We start from the raw sequence: 18,678 nt of genomic DNA on the forward strand, positions 1-18,678 counted from the left end.
ACCTACCTAGCTAGCTATCTAATCTAGCTATCTCTACCTATCTAGCTATCTAAATAATCTAGCTATCTCTACCTACCTATCTATCTAATCTAGCTATCTCTACCTACCTGGCTATCTATCTAATCTAGCTATCTCTACCTACCTAGCTATCTAATCTAGCTATCTCTATCTACCTAGCTATCTAATCCAGCTATCTCTACCTACCTAGCTATCTATCTAATCTAGCCATCTCTACCTACCTAGCTAGCTATCTAATCTAGCCATCTCTACCTACCTAGCTAGCTATCTAATCTAGCTATCTCTACCTACCTGGCTATCTATCTAATCTAGCTATCTCTACCTACCTAGCTAGCTATCTAATCTAACTATCTCTACCTAGCTAGCTAGCTATCTAATCTAGCTATCTCTACCTATCTAGCTATCTAAATAATCTAGCTATCCCTACCTACCTATCTATCTAATCTAGCTATCTCTACCTACCTGGCTATCTATCTAATCTAGCTATCTCTACCTACCTAGCTATCTAATCTAGCTATCTCTACCTAGCTATCTATCTAATCTAGCTATCTCTACCTACCTAGCTAGCTATCTAATCCAGCTATCTCTACCTACCTAGCTATCTATCTAATCTAGCTATCTCTACCTACCTAGCTATCTATCTAATCTAGCTATCTCTACTGACCTAGCTAGCTATCTAATCTAGCTATCTCTACCTACCTAGCTAGCTATCTAATCTAGCTATCTCTACCTACCTGGCTATCTATCTAATCTAACTATCTCTACCTAGCTAGCTAGCTATCTAATCTAGCTATCTCTACCTATCTAGCTATCTAACTAATCTAGCTATCTCTACCTACCTATCTATCTAACTAATCTAGCTATCTCTACCTACCTATCTATCTAATCTAGCTATCTCTACCTACCTAGCTATCTATCTAATCTAGCTATTTCTACCTACCTAGCTATCTCTACCTACCTAGCTATCTAATCTAGCAATCTCTACCTAGCTATCTATCTAATCTAGCTATCTCTACCTACCTAGCTATCTATCTAATCTAGCTATCTCTACCTACCTAGCTATCTATCTAATCTAGCTATCTCTACCTAGATATCTATCTAATTTAGCTATCTCTACCCACCTAGCAATCTAATCTAGCTATCTCTACCTACCTAGCTATCTAATCTAGCTATCTCTACTTACCTAGCTAACTATCTAATCTAGCTACCTCTACCTACCTAGCTAGCTATCTAATCTAGCTATCTCTACCTAACTAGCTATGTATCTAATCTAGCTATCTCTACCTACCTAGCTATCTATCTAATCTAGCTATCTCTACCTACCTAGCTATCTATCTAATCTAGCTATCTCTACCTACCTAGCTAGCTATCTAATCTAGCTATCTCTACCTACCTAGCTATCTATCTAATCTAGCTATTTCTACCTACCTAGCTATCTATCTAATCTAGCTATCTCTACCTACCTAGCTAGCTATCTAATCTAGCTATCCCTACCTACCTAGCTAGCTATCTAATCTAGCTATTTCTACCTACCTAGCTATCTATCTAATCTAGCTATCTCTACCTACCTAGCTAGCTATCTAATCCCTACCTACCTAGCTATCTATCTAATTTAGCTATCTCTACCAACCTGGCTATGTATCTAATCTAGCTATCCCTACCTACCTAGCTAGCTATCTAATCTAGCTATTTCTACCTACCTAGCTATCTATCTAATCTAGCTATCTCTACCTACCTAGCTAGCTATCTAATCCCTACCTACCTAGCTATCTATCTAATTTAGCTATCTCTACCAACCTGGCTATGTATCTAATCTAGCTATCTCTACCTACCTAGCTATCTAATCTAGCTATCTCTACTTACGTAGCTATCTGTAATCTAGCTATCTCTACCTACCTAGCTAGCTAGCTATCTAATCTAGCTATCCCTACCTACCTAGCTAGCTATCTAATCTAGCTATCTCTACCTACCTAGCTATCTAATCTAGCTATCTCTACTTACGTAGCTATCTGTAATCTAGCTATCTCTACCTACCTAGCTAGCTATCTAATCTAACTATCTCTACCTACCTAGCTATCTATCTAATCTAGCTATCTCTACCTACCTAGCTATCTAATCTAGCTATCTCTACCTACCTGGCTATCTAATCTAGCTATCTCTACTTACATGGCTATCTAATCTAGCTATCTCTACCTACCTAGCCATCTAATCTAGCTATCTCTCTCCAGCCATCTAGCTCTCTCTCTATATATCTAGTTCTCTCTCTACCTGGCTATCTTTATCTATCTCTCTCCCTCAGCTCTATTTTTTAAATCAATTTCTTTCTCTCAGTATATCTATTTATTCATCTCTCTAGCAATCTATCTACACATATGTATATATCTATTCAAATGTGAACACACATATACAGTATGTATGTGTATACACACATATGGATGTACAGTGCACATATGCACGTGTGTGTGTGTGTGTGTGTGTGTGTGTGTGTGTGTATTTTTGCATATATTTGCTTATTATTTAGCTATTACAAATTAAAATGCATAAATATACTATATAATGTAAATCATAAATTATGTGAGGTCAGTGTATAAATCTTAGTTATTTCATTTGAATTATCTGTATTTAAATATTTTATTTGTGTAATTTATTCACATGAAGCGCGAGTCAACACACAAAGATGACACACACACAATTACACACACACATTACTATATAATTTTTTTATTTTTCACACTATGAACCATATCAACCAAAATATGTACAAACGTTTCTCATTAAATTTACACAGTGGTCTTTTCTCCCCTTTTTTTCCCCCTTTCCCTCCCTCCTCTCTACCCACCCCCCTCCAAAACCCATAAATATTCAACATATACAGTACAATAAAACCATAAAACAATATTTTCACACAAAGGAAAATAAACAAGAAAAATGCATCATCTATTTATTGCACACTGAATCTAGTCGTTTTGTCTTCTTATCATTTTCATTCTCATTTTAGGAGGTCATAGGCAAGCTCTCTCTGATATGTTCCATGTATGGTTCCCAAATTTGCTCAAACATTGTGACTTTATTTTTTTTAAATATATGTTATTTTTTCCAATGGAATACATTTATTCATTTTCATTTCCTGCATTGATTTAACCATAAATTTGGCAACTCTGAGTTGCCTCATATCTCTTGCCAGGCAACTACAACTCCCCTTTTCATTTGGATTGCGATCTTGTTCGCAGCGTGAACTGATTTTGCAGTGACGATTATTCCCTCTCTACCCAGCCCTCTCCAGAAAACACTATTTTTTTAACACATATAACAAAGCTCTCTTTTCCCCCCCCCCTTACTCCCTTCCCTTCTCTTTTCCCTCTTTAGTTCTTTATATATACATTGTTTTTACATCTTTATATATACTTTATCGCCTTTCTTCATTCTTGTTACATCTCTTCTCCTGTCCTGCAAACGTCCTGCGAATTCTTGCACTTTCTCTGGATCCGAGAACAGTCTGTTTTGCTTCCCGGGTATAAATATTTTAAGCACTGGATGTCTTAATATGAATTTGTAACCTTTTTTCCATAAAGTTGTTTTTGCTGTATTAAACTCCTTCCTCCTCTTTAAGAGTTCAAAAGTTATGTCTGGATAAAAAAAATATTTTTTGACCCAAGTATTCCAATGGTTTATTATCTTCTCTAATTTTATTCCTTGCCCGTTCCAGTATATTTTCTCTTGTCGTGTATCTCAAAAATGTTACTAAGATGGATCTTGGTTTTTGATGTGCCTGTGGTTTCGGAGCTAATGCTCTGTGTGCCCTTTCTCTTTCCATTTCTTCCTGCATTTCTGTCGTTCTCAGGACCTTCGGGATCCATCCTTTTTATAAATTCCTTCATGTCTGTGCCTTCTTCGCCCTCCTTCAGGCCCACTATTTTTATGTTGTTTCGTCTACTATAATTTTCCAACATATCAATTTTCTGAGCTAACAACTCTTGTGTCTCTTTAATTTTTTTGTAACTTTCTTCCAATTTTTCTCATGTCATTTACTTACATTTCCACACCCGTTTCCCGCTCTTCCACATTCTCTACTCTTTTCCCTATTTCTGTCATTACCAGTTCTAACCTTTGCATTTTATCTTCTGTTCTTTTCACTTTCATTTTAATTGCATTAAATTCTAATGACAACCATTCTTTTAGTGATCTCATTTGTTCCTCAAAAAAGACTCTATATTTTGTTCATCAGTTTTACCTTTTATTTCTCTTTGTCCATTAGTTTTACCTTCTATTTCTCTGTGAAGATCTTGGTCTTCTTCTTCCCCTTCTTCTGTGTCTGTATCTATGTTTGTGTCTTCTTCTTCTCTTCTTTGTGTCTGTCTCTTCTGTTTTTCTTGATGAGCTGCTTGTACCTCTTTGTCGGTCCTCTTCTTGCTGGGCCTCTTGTTGCTGGTCCTCCCCTCCTGTGCTGCTCGCCTTTTGTTCCTTGCCCTCCAGCTGAGAGCCCTGGTGTCGGGCATCCCTCAGCTGCCCGCTCTGTGACAGCCCTCTCCTCTGCTGAGCCCCCCTCCCGCCGGTGTCCTCTTTCTCCTTTGATTGCGCACTTTCGTTTGGCTCCAGAGCCATTTTTGTAGTGCATCGGCTGGTGGGTCGCGACTCCGCAGAGCAACACTGACCTCGAGGGTCAGGCGCTCCTCGTCAGGTAAGGCCTTCTTCTTTCTTCTCTGGTGACTTTTTTACTTTTTTTTCCAGTTGTTCTTACTTTCTCCTTCTTGGAAGCCATCTTCTTTCTCTTCTCTGTATTTTTATATCTTCTATTTCTTATATTCTATTTTTGTTATGCTTTGCTTTTTCCTAACTTTTTTCCTATTTTCCTGGAGAGGGCTGATTTTCCCGACCAGCCACTACTCCATCACGTGACTCCTCCACACACACACACACACACACACACACACACACACACACACACACACACACACACACACACACACACACACACACACACACACACACACTAATGATTCAAATATTTAGTTACTGCTGTGGGCATTTCAGGACACAGAGTTAGTTACTCTCTGTTTTTATCAACCCCTAATCCATGCCATTAATTTGAAAGATTTTTTTTAAAAAGATGTCTTAAACTTGCACTCTGTCGACATATTAACATCAGTTACTATTAACATGGCTTTTTTTTTTTGTTCATGTCCTCAACTTGTAAGATGCCGGCAAAATTATTTTAAGTACATCTTAAACAAGTGTGGAACTTGAACGATTCCTTTCATGTTGTGTTTCCTGAACAGAGCCAGAATTTGCACTTGGATGTAACATAAAAATAAAGTTAGAAACCGTGTTTAATAGGACTACCATGATGCAAAGAGTAATGATTTATGTATTGAAGTGTCTGCTTGTTATACCTGGTATTAGTGTTTAGGAACTGTGTATTGATTTATTCAACCCTTACATTTAACTGTAATCATTTCTGGAGTCATTAAAGTGAATAGTAGCATGGTGATTACATTATTAGGCTGGTAATCCAGGACATGAAAGAACTGGGACCACGATTTCAAATTCCAGATCAACAGCTGGGGAATTTAAATTGAGTTCATCAAATAATCTGATGGGGAAGGAAGGTATTGATAATCAGTATGAAACAAAAAAGGCGATGGTAGCCCATCTGCCTCAGTAACGTCTGTGGTTTTGCCTGGTTGGGCTTTTTGTGACGTGTGAAACACGAAAGTCACCAGTTGCTGTGATTGTAGTAAAAATGCACAGAAATGCTGGAGAAAATCGGCCGGTCTCGTGGCATCCATAGGATGTAAAAATATATTACCAATGTTTCAGGCCTGAGCTTTTCTTAGAATAAGAAAAGGACAGGAAGGCGTCAGGATAAAAACAAGGCTGGCTGGAGGAGGAGTCCAAACCCAGAAAAGGTGTTCATTGGATATGATAAGAGAGGTGAGAATTGATTTTGGCTCTGTGAAAGGAGAGGAAAAAGGGAAGAGCGAGAGATGGGGAAAGAAGAAGGAGGGGGTGTTAACAGAAACTGGAGAAGTCAATCTTAATGCCATCTGGTTGAAGGGTGCCCAGATGGAAGATGAGGAGTTGTTCCTGCAATTTGTGGGTGGTGTTAGTTTGGCAATGCATGAAACCATGGACAGACATGTCAGCAAGGGAATAAGACATGGAATTAAAATGAGTGTCCACTGAGAGATCCATACTATTGCAGCGGACAAAGCCGAGGCACTCAACAAAGTATGTGGCTTGAGTACATGGTCGGCACCAGAGCGTATGTTAGCGGGGGGCATTAGTGAGTTAGAGGGGGGGCTCATTCAATGGTGGGGTAGGGTGCTAGGCGGGATCTACCTGTTGTTAACGCCATCCACCCCTCCAACATAGGGCATGTCAATGCTCTTTTTATTGCATCAAGCATCTCAAGACGCTACTGACACTTGACACACACGAGTGATGCACTCGGGGGCGGGTGGAGAGTTGCTAGCATGCATTAACCTAGATGCGACTGACTTAGGGGAGAGTGGGGTAGGTCTGATGGTCAGGAATGGTCACAGCACCTCATTTGTCGGAACTTCCTCATGCAATGTGGGTGGCAAAAAAGGATGCTGGAAATATTTCCAGCTCTCCTGACAGAAGTCACAGCCACGGCCAGTGTAGTCCACATCCTGTGTTGTGGTTGCAGTTGCAATCAGAGCAGTGGCAGATTTCTATGAAGACAACTTTACAAGACAGTCCAGTGATCTGCTATTCGTAAATTGCTTTAACTTCAATGTAATGGGAAGACTCGCTAGAAGTTAGGAGTTAACTCCTAGCAGCTTCATATGGTACAGAGGAATTGGCAGAAGGAGGGACAATTGTAATGTTTAAAAGACATTTAGACTGGTGGCATGGATGGGAAAGGTTTAGAGGGATATAGGAGGAATGCAGGAAAATGGGAATAGTTTGATTAACATGGGCAAGTTTGATGGCAGGCCCATTTCCAAGCTGTGGAACTTAGTGACTCTATGGTTGTAGATCTGGGACCCAGATCACAAATTGATCAAATGGGACAAGACTGCTATAATGTTTTTCAAAAGGTTTGCTTCCTGTAAAACAAATTGAGGATTATGATAGACAACTTGAAGCTGAACACAAAGATAATTTCAGATTTGCTGTGTCACGTAGGAAGTTGGAGAAACATTAAATTAACTTTAATTGAATTTAACATGTTTAATCAGATAATGATGCTCTCAGGTTGCCTGCACATATTGAACAACAAATGTGAGAAGTCCAGGGTTTGTCTTGGTCAATTTTACAATCGAAGTAGAGCTCACAGGTTTCTTAATAAGTGCAGTCAGGCTGCATCTTTGAGCCTTGAGCTTATACTTGCCACAAATGTAACAGGATGTATCTCAGCTGTTGCAACATTGACGAGACATTTCTGCTGAATTGAATCTTCCTGAAGACAATTAATGCTGTTCTTAAGTACACTCACTATACTATTACCTGAAGAACATATGCATCAACATGCATTTAATCTATAATCAAAGTAGTGCACAGCCTTTGTATATGTGAGCTGCTTTTATAGCCCGTCTGCCTCTGTCCTGACTAAGCATGCCCAAGCCTAAGACAGCATAGTACCTGCCCTCAGTGCATGCCCAGGCAAGCTTGGCTAACCAAAACAACTTGCTGTGTGGGCAATGTACTTGTAGACAAAATATGACAGGAAATCACAAAAAAACAGTACACCATAGGCAAATTTTAAGGTGATTTTCATGATCTACATTCCAAAATCCATAAAATACACCCAAAAGTGTTCAGGGAGCAAACTCTTTGTTGCCCAGTGTAGTAGATCATATTTTTAAAAACTTACCGATCATTAGCTCAGTCCTAATCAGTAATATATTCACGTCAGTTTTTGGGAGTAATTGTTTAGTATGAAAGCCAGAAATCAGCAAAAATTTCTGTCAGCAATGGTAGGACCATGCCCAGAAGACATTTTCAAATTGAAATAACCAGGAAAAGCACCTCAACCCCAGCAACTCTGCTATTATCAAAGTTGCTCATTATAAATTTTAAATTTAGACCTACATGGTAACCATTTCGGCCCTCGAGTCCAAATTTAAATCCCATTGATGTTTGTGGTGGGACTGGGATTCCTTGTTGAATGATAAGTTAACCCTATCAGAAAGGGGAAAGCATGTGCATCAAATCTGTGTGGTGTTTGTAGAAAAATATTCCTAAATATATCCCCGAATATGGAGTCAGAATCTTTCTTTCTGCTTAAGAATTAGAATGTACAGTATATGTGGAAGGGAGAGTTAACCTGATTATTTGAAATGGGGAGAAGGCCGGGCAGTGGTCCTGATTAGGAGGGGGGGGGGTGGTGGGGGGGTGGGGAGATGGATCAACTCATAGGGCAGACTTGATGGCCTATTTCTGTTCCCATGTAATTGGCTTCCTCAGAGCCTAACGTGTGAATATTTTGTGGGAGTGTGGAGTAAGTTTCAGGATTCTATACATAGAGATTAGATTTTATTGATGTGCCCAATTCTATTAAAATAAAGTACTTTGAAATCTCACCCTTTGGGTTTTAAAATGTACTTTTCTTTCACCGTTTGGTTCAGTTCATCAGGTGGCTGAGAGAACAGAAGGACTCGGACAGTTTGTGATGAAGACGAGACGAACTCTAAAGGGCCATGGAAATAAAGTGCTCTGTATGGATTGGTGCAGAGACAAGAGAAGAATTGTCAGTTCCTCCCAGGTCAGATCACTACCATACATTATTTGATTAGCAATGTCTGTCTAGAAATGCTTCTTTAAAGTTGAGAGAGCATCCTCTGCCTTGTTGGCAACAACTTCAACCTAAAACCATCGTTTGGTTTTGTTCTGAGAGGGTTCCCAAATAGCAAAGAACATGTGTTTGTTCCAAGATAATTATGCGAAGTCTGTTTTAATGGTAGGCTGGGATGGTAATGATGTGATGCAGTCGAGACTAGAAATTCAGTTAAACAAGAAAGTCTGCAGATGCAATGCACAAAAAGTGCTGGAGAAACTCAGCAGGATCTGTGGAAAGTAAAGGGTAACCAATGTTTCGGGCCTGGGCCCTATGTCAGGTGTGTCAGGTACCTGATGAAGGGCCCAGGCCAAAACGTAGGTTACCTTTACTTCCTATGGATGATGCGTGACCTGGTGTGTAGGTTACCTTTACTTCCTATGGATGATGCGTGACCTGGTGTGTTTCTCCAGCATTTATGTATATTAGACATACATATATATTTATATATATACATATATATATGCATTCATACATATATACAGAGAGACAGACACTCACACACATATTTTGATACAATAGGATGTTGCAATTATACAACATCCCATTGAATCAAAATTCACTCACGACCAAGGTCTGATCCCAACTGGCCAACACTGCCAAAGGAGAATTGAAGTCATTGGAGCCCAGGGTGTCAATGTTTCTTTGGTTATCAGGCTGTCCAGTAATATCATGAGAGATGTGAGAAGGAACACCAGCACCAAGCATATGTGATGCCAGACGTCGCGGCAAAGGGGGAGATAGTGGGGTCCAGCCACGGATCGGGGGTCAGGTGGAGCATGAGTTTTGATTGGAGGAGAGGAGATAACAATTGGGTGAATCCAGGACTCAGTAGTTATTGTTGCATTTTTAAGACCACACTCCTTTGGCCATGTTCTACAATGGGCATCCCTCAATGATGTGTTGCAATTCCCCCTACATAGGGCAACGTTGTGGTGATAGTGAACCTGAGCTTTAACAGCTATTGACAAGGATAAAAGCAGACAAAATAGGATCCAGGGAAGGGCTAATTAGGATGGGATGAAGCAGGAACTAGGGAGAGTAAATTGGGAACAGATGTTCATGGGAGAAAGCACAGAAGTACTGTGGAGGATGTTCATGGACCAAGTGCTAGATTCAGAATAGGTTTGCCCCATTGAAACAGGGAAAAGGTGGTAGGAATAGGGAAGAGTGGTTGAGAAAACAGGTGAGGCAGCTAATTAAGAGGAAGAAGGAAGCATACATGAGATATCAAAGTATGAAACAGGAAGGGCTCATGAGAATGATATGGTAGCCAGGAAGGAGCTTAAGAAAGGACTGAGGACAGCTCGAAGGGGGCATGAGAAAGCCTTGGCAAGAAGGATTATGGAGAACCCCAAGGCGTTCTATACATATGTGAAGAACAGAGAATGAAGGTGGAGCCGCTTAAGGCAAAAGGAGGCAACCTGTGGCTGAAGGCAGAGGAGGTCCTAACTTAATACTTTGCTTCAGTATTCACCAAAGAAAAGGACCTTGATCAGGGTGAGGTTGGAATAGAGCAGGCTTGTGTGCCTGGACAATGTGAAGATTAAGGAAGAGGAAGTGTTGGATCATCTTAAAAACATCAAGATTGACAAGTTCCTGTGGTTGGACACGATATACCCCAGGTTGCTGTGGGAAGTGAGAGAAGAGATAGCTGGGGCCGTATCTTGTGCTGGACAATGTTGAGATTAAGGAAGAGGAAGTATTGGCTCTTCTTAAAAACATTTCAGAATGGTAAATTCCCGGGGCCAGACATGATAAACCTGAGGTTACGGTGGGAAGGGAGGGAAGTGATAGCTGAGGTATTGGCTGATCTTTGAGTCCTCCTTGGCCACAGTGGAGGTGCTGGAAGATTGGAGAATGGCAAGTGTGGTCTCCTTGTTTAAAAAAAAGTAATAGGAAGAATCTTACATTAGTGTGCAAACTATTGGAGAGGATTCTTAAGGATAGGATTTATGAGCATTTGGAGAAGTCCCGTCTACACAAGAATAATCAGCATGGCTTTGTGAAGGGAGGGTCATGTCTGACAAGCATCATTGAGGTTTTTGAGGAGGCAACAAAAGAAAGGATGGTAGATGTGGTCTATATGGATTTTAAGGCATTTGATAAGTTCCCCTGTGAGAAACTCGTTCAGAAAGTCTTGAGGCATGAGATAAAATAGAACCTTGTCTGTGTGGGTTAAAAATTGGCTTACATGTAGAAAGCAGAAAGTAGTAATGGACAGGAAGCATTCTGCCTGGAGGTCAGTGACTAATGGAGTTCCACAGGGATCTGTTTTGGGACCTGCTCTTTGAGATTTTTATAAATGACCTCAGTGAAGGATGGGTCATAAATTTGCGGATGGCACAATGGTTGGAAGAATTGTGGCGTGTGCTGAAAGTTGGAGTAGGTTACAAAAGGATATAGACAGGAAGCAAAGTTGGGTGGAAAAAATGGCAGATGAAGTTCAATCCTGATAAGTGTGAGGTAATGCATTGTGGAAGGTAAAACCAGAAGGCTGAGTACAGGGTTAATGGTTGGATACTTAACAGTGTGGAGGACCAGAAGGACCTTGGGGTCCAAATCCATAGATTTCTGAAGGTTGATAATAATAATTAAGAAGACCTTTGGGATGCTGGGCTTCATTAATGGGGGATTGAGTTCAAGAATCAAGGGGTCATGTTGGGACTCTATAAATCTCTGGTGAGACCACATTTAGAGTATTGTGTTCAGTTCTGGTCACCTCATTATCAGAAAGATGTGGAAGATGTGCAGAGGATTGTTACCAGGATGTTGCCTGGATTGAAATATAAGTCTTGGGATTTTTCTCTTTGAAGAGAAGAAGGGAGATGACAATAGAGGTCTACAAGGCATAGATAAGGTGGACAGCCAGCGCCTTTTTCCGGGGCAGGAATAGCAAACACCAAGGGACATCTCTACAAAGTGAAGAGAGAAAAGTTTAGGGGAGAGACCAGGGGTAAGTTGTGGGTGCCAGAAATGCCTTGCCAGGGATGGTGGTGGAGGATGAAACATGAGGGGAATTTAAGAGACTCTTGGACACATGAATGAAAGAAAAATAGAGAGTTACAAGGAAGGAAGGGTTTAGATTTGTTTTTGGCAGGATTTTTTTGGTAGGCCCAACATTGAGAGCTGAAGGGCCTGTATTGTGCTGTAGTGTTTTATTGCTCCATCAGATGTGTCAGGTTGAATTTCCATGTTGATGTGATTTACTGAAAATAGTGGTAAAGTTATTTACTCTGGATTTAATCAAAGTTCCAATTGAATATTGCTGAGAATAACCTTTCAATGAACCGTAATCAGATTTCTAAACAATGCTCTTCCAGTTTTTGTGGCTTAATGTTCAATTATTTCCTATGTGATCATGTATATTTATATTCTTCCACTTGAAGGAAATTACTTCAACTTAGATTTATGATTGGAATGTTCAGGTCTTTGGAACTGAAGTTCAGTATTCAGACTGGAATGTGTAATGTTCAAATACATCACAAAAGGACTTCTGTGTACATTGCATTGTAAATGTAGAGGTGACCATTTTCGAACATTCTTAAAGGGTAGAACAAAATGTCATCACGCCAGGTTTAAAACCCTTATTTGGAAAGAAGGGGTGTGTTTAAAAAGAAAGACATTGGAGTCAATGCTCGATGCACTCGACCTATATTCGGACAATCGTTTTTATACCCCAAATTTATTTGCAATTTATTCTATAGTGGCTTTTTTAAAAAAAAAATTCTGAATGTTTTTTGGGTATTTTTTTTAAATAGCAAAACCTGCAGGAAATTGTAGCCTTAGTTCAAAATTACTAAGCTTTGCGTTAGATTTTTCACATTATATTTCCATCTTTATCCTGGATTTTATTTATTTTTAGCCACCTGTTTTCACCCAGTAATAAGCCCAATATATATATAACACTGCCACCTTCTTCCTTTCTAGCACTGCATTGCTCACCTGAATGCTCTGCCTTCACATGTCCTAATCCTAATTTAAATTACAAAATTCTGATCCAGTCTTCTTTACAAATTCCCGTCACATGCCCCCACCCCCCAAAGTTCTGCCCACAGACGACTCTGGAATAACTGGGCTCAGCCAGTAATAACAGGGCCATTATCCAACCTGATTTCATCTCTCCCCACCTTCAAAAATGCAAAATAGTCACTTTCCCTGATTCAGGAAATAAGTACCCTTTTATTAAGCAGAGAGCAGAGACACAGCGCTGCTTCAAACTGTTCACCCACCTGATCCTAATGCCAGTAGCTCCGTATAAACAGTAAACAGCTTGTTAGAGGAGCCAACGGCTAAAATCCTGTAACTACTTATCTGTGCCCAAGATGGCCCCCTGCACCAAGCAGTAGCCGTGAGGCTTCTGGGAGCCGCGGATCTGTGCAGGCCACCAGAAACAGGGAGAAGACCCCCTCCCTATCCCTGTTAAGAAGGAGAAGAAGAGGAGACAACCCTAAAGCCAGTGACTATGGCAGCAAACCAGCAAGGGTCTCAGTGGCTGAGCTATCTTTAAAGGCTGCGTGTGACTTACAGTCCTGGACCTACATGGGGTGCTGGAGACTGGCTCATGGGAACCAGGTATCAGAGCCGGGATTCGAGAGGGGACTGGGGGCAAGATGGGCTCCCAAAGGGTCTCTGAAGGCTTCCTGATCATCTCAGAAGTTTGGACCTGGAGCTGATGAATCAAACAGGAGCCTGTGAATCCATAAACTCTGAAGGGAGTTTAGTGACTCTGAAGGGAATCTCTTATGCTTCATTTTCTCTTATACTGTAAGGGGCGCCGGGCGACACTAATGGTGACTCTTTGTTTGCCTTACAGCAGGCAGAAGGCAATTTTGTGTAATATTACATCTCCTGACAATAAAGGAATCTTGAATCTTGAACATAGAGCATAAAACTAGAACAGTGCAGGCCCTTCAGCTCTCGACGTTGTGCTGACCCATATATTCCTTAACAAAATAGTTCTTAAAAACTCCCTACCTTGTAATCCTCTATTTTTCTTCCATCCATGTGCGTAAGATTCTCTTAAATGCTCCTAATGTTTCAGCCTCCACCACCAGCCCTGGCAATGTACTCCAGGCACCCATAACTCTCTGTGTAAAAAAAAATGTACCCCTGATGTCTCCCCTAAACTTCAAACATATGTCGATGGGTGTTTGCTATTCCTGCCCTGGGAAAAAGGTGCTGCCTGTCCATCCTCTCTATGCCTCTCTGAATCTTGTAGACCTCTGTTAAGTCTCCTCTCATCCTTCTTTGCCCCAAAGAGTTAAGTCCTAGTTTGCCTCATAAGGCTTACTTTCCAATCCAGGCAACATCCTGGTAAATCTCTGCACCCTCTCCATAGCTTCCACATCCTTCCTTGACCAGAACTGAACACCAGAGATTTGAAGAGTTGCAACATGATCTCTCAGTCCCCCGATTAATGAAGCCCAACATCCCCTAGGCCTTCTTTACTATCCCATCAACCAATGCAGTGACCTTGAGGGATGTATGGATTTGGACTCCATGAAGTTGTAGACTTGCTCTGAATGATCGATTGCTGTGTTATATCCAGAATTAAAACTTTTCCACGTGTATAGACATAGACATTACAGCATAGGAAACAGGCCCTTTGGCCTTTCAAGTCCATGCCAAACTATTTTCTGCCTAGTCCCACTGACCTGAACCCAGCCCATACCCTTCCCATCCATGGACCTGTCCAAATTCCTCTTAAATGTTAAAATGGAGCCCACATTCACCACTTCAGCTGGCAGCTTATTCCCCACTCCCACTGCTCTCTGTGTGAAGAAGTTCCCCCTAAACTTTTCCCCTTTCACCCTTACCCATGTCCTTTTGTTTGTATCTCACTGATCCTCAATAGGAAACACCTACTTGCCGTCTCTTTATCTAAATGCTTACTTTAAATGTAATACTTACATTTTAAAGGATTGAAAATTAGTTTAAAGCAGCGGTTTGCTGTGAACTTGAACAAAGAAAAAGACTGAATTATGTTCCTGGGAGATAGTGTGAAATGTTCCTTGAACCAGTATGTAGCAAGCTGCATAATTTTGTCAAAGTTGGAGCCACCTGTTCGAGTAAAACCATGAGTGGAGGGACAGAAGACGGAATAGACTTGGAGGTGATACAAGTGTCAGTATGTGAAAAGGATGAAGTGGATTTATAATGTGGAATAGGAGTTACTGGAGTTTCTTCTTCACATGAGTGGAATCTTCACTGAAAAATGTAGGAGAGAAATGAGTGACAAACGGAGCTTGCAAAAAAGATTGCTGGTGTTTAAATAAATGCATTGCAGCATCGCCTAAGATTCTACATTGCTCGCCCTTCCAACACAGCGGAGAAGCTGGTCGAGCTGCTGCCTCACAGTGTCGGGGACGTGGATTCAATCCTGATCGTGCATGGAGTCTGCATGTTCTCCCTGTGACTGTGGGTCTTCGAGATCCCTCCACAGATGAGGATTGCTCTTTGTGGGAGTGGTGGAATCTGCAGGGAGTTAATGAGAGCGTAGGGAGAATTACATAGTGGGATTAACACCGGATTAGTGTAAGCAGGGCTGGCCCTGTCACTAGGCCCTGCCATATAACCCTGACGCTGTCACTGTGATAATGGATGTCATTGTAACTGAGGACACTCTTTCCATCCACTTATGTTTTGCACAAGCTCCCTTCTGTTACAGTTCCCCATCTGCTAACCTGTTACAGCTTGGAGTTCCACCTGTCTGACTGTAAATCTTTCACAATTTTTATTAGCATTTAAATTTCACATCCAAAAATACAGATAAATGTTAAAGGAAGACAGAATTACCTCATTAATCAACAAATCATTTATAAATGTAACTCAAAAAGGGCCCTCTCGGTGTTTGAAAATATGAATTCAATCGGAAATTGAGCATCTAATCTTCTCTAAATTTAAACTTGACGTCACATAGCAACAAAATTCTAAAAGCGATCCATTATCTCACCTGCTGCTCTCCTGGCTCGAAGCAATTCAGAGAAAATAATTAATCTGATATCATTTTTGAGAAATATCAATAAAATAATTGCAGTTTTCTTAAGAGACGAAGGGTGTAAACTAACTTGAAAGTCTGTGTTTCTAGTTTGCAGAAATTGAAGAGCACAGGGAGGAAAAATGTGAAAACACAAAATGCTGGAGAAACTCAGCAGGTCAAACAGTGTCCTTTATGTAGCAAAGGTAAAGATACAGAACCGACGTTTCTGGCCAAACTCTTCATCAAGCCCTTTTTCTTCCCTTGATGAAGGGCTCAAGCCTGAAATGTCAGTTCTGTATGTATTGACCTGCTGAGTTTCTCCAGCATCTTGTACTTTTACTTCATCCACGGTGTCTGCAGATTTTTGTGTTTCACTTCAGGGCAGAAATAATGCTGATTCACTGCATCATTCAGGTTAACGGTAACAGGTTCCCTATTAGGATTCAGGCACTGTTACAGGAATCAAGAAATTCCAGGCTGTTTCAGCACCTGTTCCAACCAATCCCTGGAGCAGTGTGACATTTGTCAAAAGAGCCTAACATCGCCCCCCTGCAGATGAGGCGGAAGCTCGTTTATTAACATCATCTGGCCATTTCAGATAGAGAATTAAAGAGGGTTTGATTCCATTTTTTTTTCTAATCTTGTTGAAAAGCAAACATAAGCATTTGAAAGGGAGGTTTATTCATTCGTTATCTTGCTCCCAGCACACACACACACACACACACACACACACACACACACACACACACACACACACACACACACACACACACACACACACACACACACACACACACACACACATCTAATTGCATTTTGACTCCCTCCCGCTGAATCCTCTGCTCCCCAACTCCCAGTCTCCAGAAAGCTCCAATCAACGCACGAATGTTATTCTACAAAACTGTTCAGTCCTCTCTCTCCCTCTTCCATTATCTAACCTGCTCCCCTCCCCCATCCAAAGAAAGCAAAGGTCCGTCCACATGTGAAGCTGGTTCAGAAGAGTAGATTTCAGATTTATTGTCAGAGAACATACATGACATCACATTCAACCCTGAGATTCTTTTCTTTCCTGCTGGTGAAGCAGAATTACCACATTGGTAGTGCAATAAAAAAGTACGCAGAATATAAATGTCAACAAACTGACTGTGCAATACAGAAAGGAAAAATATCATTAAAGTGCAAAGTAAGAGTCCTTAAATGAATCCCTGATTGAGTTTATCATTGAGGAGTTTGATGGTGGAGGGGTAGTGGCTGTTCCTGAACCTGGTGTGAGTCTTGTGGCACCCACCTCGACCTCTTTCCTGAGGACAGCTGTGAGAACAGAGGGTGTGCTGGATGGTGTGGATCCTTGATGATTGCTGCCATCGGAGGATGTCAGGGTTCCCTGTAGATGTTCTCAGTGGTGGGGAGGGTTTTACCTGTAATCCAAAATAACTGTTTTCTCTCATGTGACAAGCATTACCCTCTCAATATTAAGCTACACACTATTCATTTGAAAATTGCATCTGAAAATTATAATCTTATTGGTTATAAGATTATAACCAATCTTATAACCAGGTTCCCCTTTCATCAGGCATTGCCATCTGAATGGGGAAACTCCAGGCTGGTTGAAACTTGCTAGTTGGGCAGGGATTTCCCAGCAATAAATGTCAAACCATTATTGCATTGCTCAAATTTACTTTTCATGATTACATTGTTCAGGATCTTACTTCTACAGCAGGCGGTCAGCACAATTTCCACCGCACCTCTGTAGAAATTTTGCCAGGGTTTCCGATATCATACCATACCTCCACAAACTCCGAAGGGGGCGACAGATTGATTGACCTGCCACATATGAGCCATGGCTGAACATGTACCGATATATCCTTGGCTGCATGATGAAGTGGTGGCTGGCTGATGCTGGAGAGTGTTTGAGCTGCAGAGGGGAGCGAGAGTGTGGTGGGGAGCGTTTTGCCACACCACCGCGCAGAGCAGATCCACCAAGCAGCAGCCAGTGTGGGGCAGATTCACAGCCCTCCCTGCCTTCGACTGCAGATCGTGGCAAATTGCTGGAAAGAGGCAGCAGGAATATTTGTGCAAGGACTAAGGCAGGATCCCAATGGTAGTTATTGCATGCCGTGCTGCAGACTGGCAGCTCTGTGATTTAGAAGTGACAATATTAAATTCCAGGGTACCTCATCCTTGTGATGACTGACCTTCTGGGACAGAGTTACACTGCAACAATTCTTAGAATGTGGCCATGGATGGTACTTCCTGTCAGCCTCTACTTAACTTGAGAAGGGGACCTTCTCCTCAGGTACTAAGGATGCTCCAAAATAGATACTGAACCTGTAGAAATCTAAAAACAAGCGTCTGCCCGCGTTGGGTTGAATATATGATAAACAGATGATTGATTGATGTGGCTGATACATCAAAAGGCAAACATGATTTGCATGTGTGTTTCTCAGATGTCAACTCTACAAGGGACGTGATGGATAGTCCAGCAGTATTACAGTGCCAGGAACCCGGGTTCGAATCTGGCACTGGCTGGAAGGAGTTTGTATGTTCTCCCTGTGTCTGGATGTGTCTCCACCTTCCAAAATGTACGGGGGCTGTAGGATAATCGGGGTATTTTGACAATACAGGCTCATGGGCCAGAAGTGCGTTTTACCGTGCTGTATTTATGTCTGGGGCGGCACAGTTAGCGCAATGCGTTTACAGCATCAGCGTCCGGGTCTCCAAACCGGTACTGTCTGTAAGGAGATTGTGGGTTTCCTCCGGGTGCTCCAGTTTCCTCCCACCTTTCAAATACACCGCACCGGGGTTGTAGGTTAATTGGGTGCGATTGGGCGCATGGGCTTGTGGGCCGAAAGGGCCTGCTACCATTCGTCTAAAT

General features: G+C 41.4%; 2 protein-coding genes across 17 annotated transcripts in view; one reads left to right on the top strand and one right to left on the bottom strand.

Annotated features, from left to right (window-relative positions):
- The window catches only part of LOC138749186 (uncharacterized), a 159,432-nt gene that overhangs the window by 97,746 nt on the left and 43,008 nt on the right, over positions 1-18,678 (bottom strand). For 2 of the 15 annotated variants that reach the window (XM_069910244.1, XM_069910237.1), the window contains one exon: positions 16,797-17,221. The exons of 11 other annotated variants lie outside the window; for them this stretch is intronic. The gene's annotated coding sequence lies outside the window, so the exon portion shown is untranslated. Of the gene's footprint in view, positions 1-14,860; positions 15,299-16,796; positions 17,222-18,678 lie in introns of those variants that run through there. 2 more of the 15 variants (XM_069910240.1, XM_069910236.1) reach the window with 2 other exon arrangements.
- The window catches only part of gnb5b (guanine nucleotide binding protein (G protein), beta 5b), a 57,011-nt gene that overhangs the window by 737 nt on the left and 37,596 nt on the right, over positions 1-18,678 (top strand). For both annotated transcript variants that reach the window (XM_069910227.1, XM_069910228.1), the window contains exon 2: positions 8,613-8,749. In XM_069910227.1, coding sequence (XP_069766328.1) covers positions 8,613-8,749 — 137 coding nt within the window. The remainder of the gene's footprint in view (positions 1-8,612; positions 8,750-18,678) is intronic.

The sequence above is a fragment of the Narcine bancroftii genome, chromosome 14 (genome assembly GCF_036971445.1).
Source record: "Narcine bancroftii isolate sNarBan1 chromosome 14, sNarBan1.hap1, whole genome shotgun sequence".
Taxonomy (NCBI): domain Eukaryota; kingdom Metazoa; phylum Chordata; class Chondrichthyes; order Torpediniformes; family Narcinidae; genus Narcine; species Narcine bancroftii.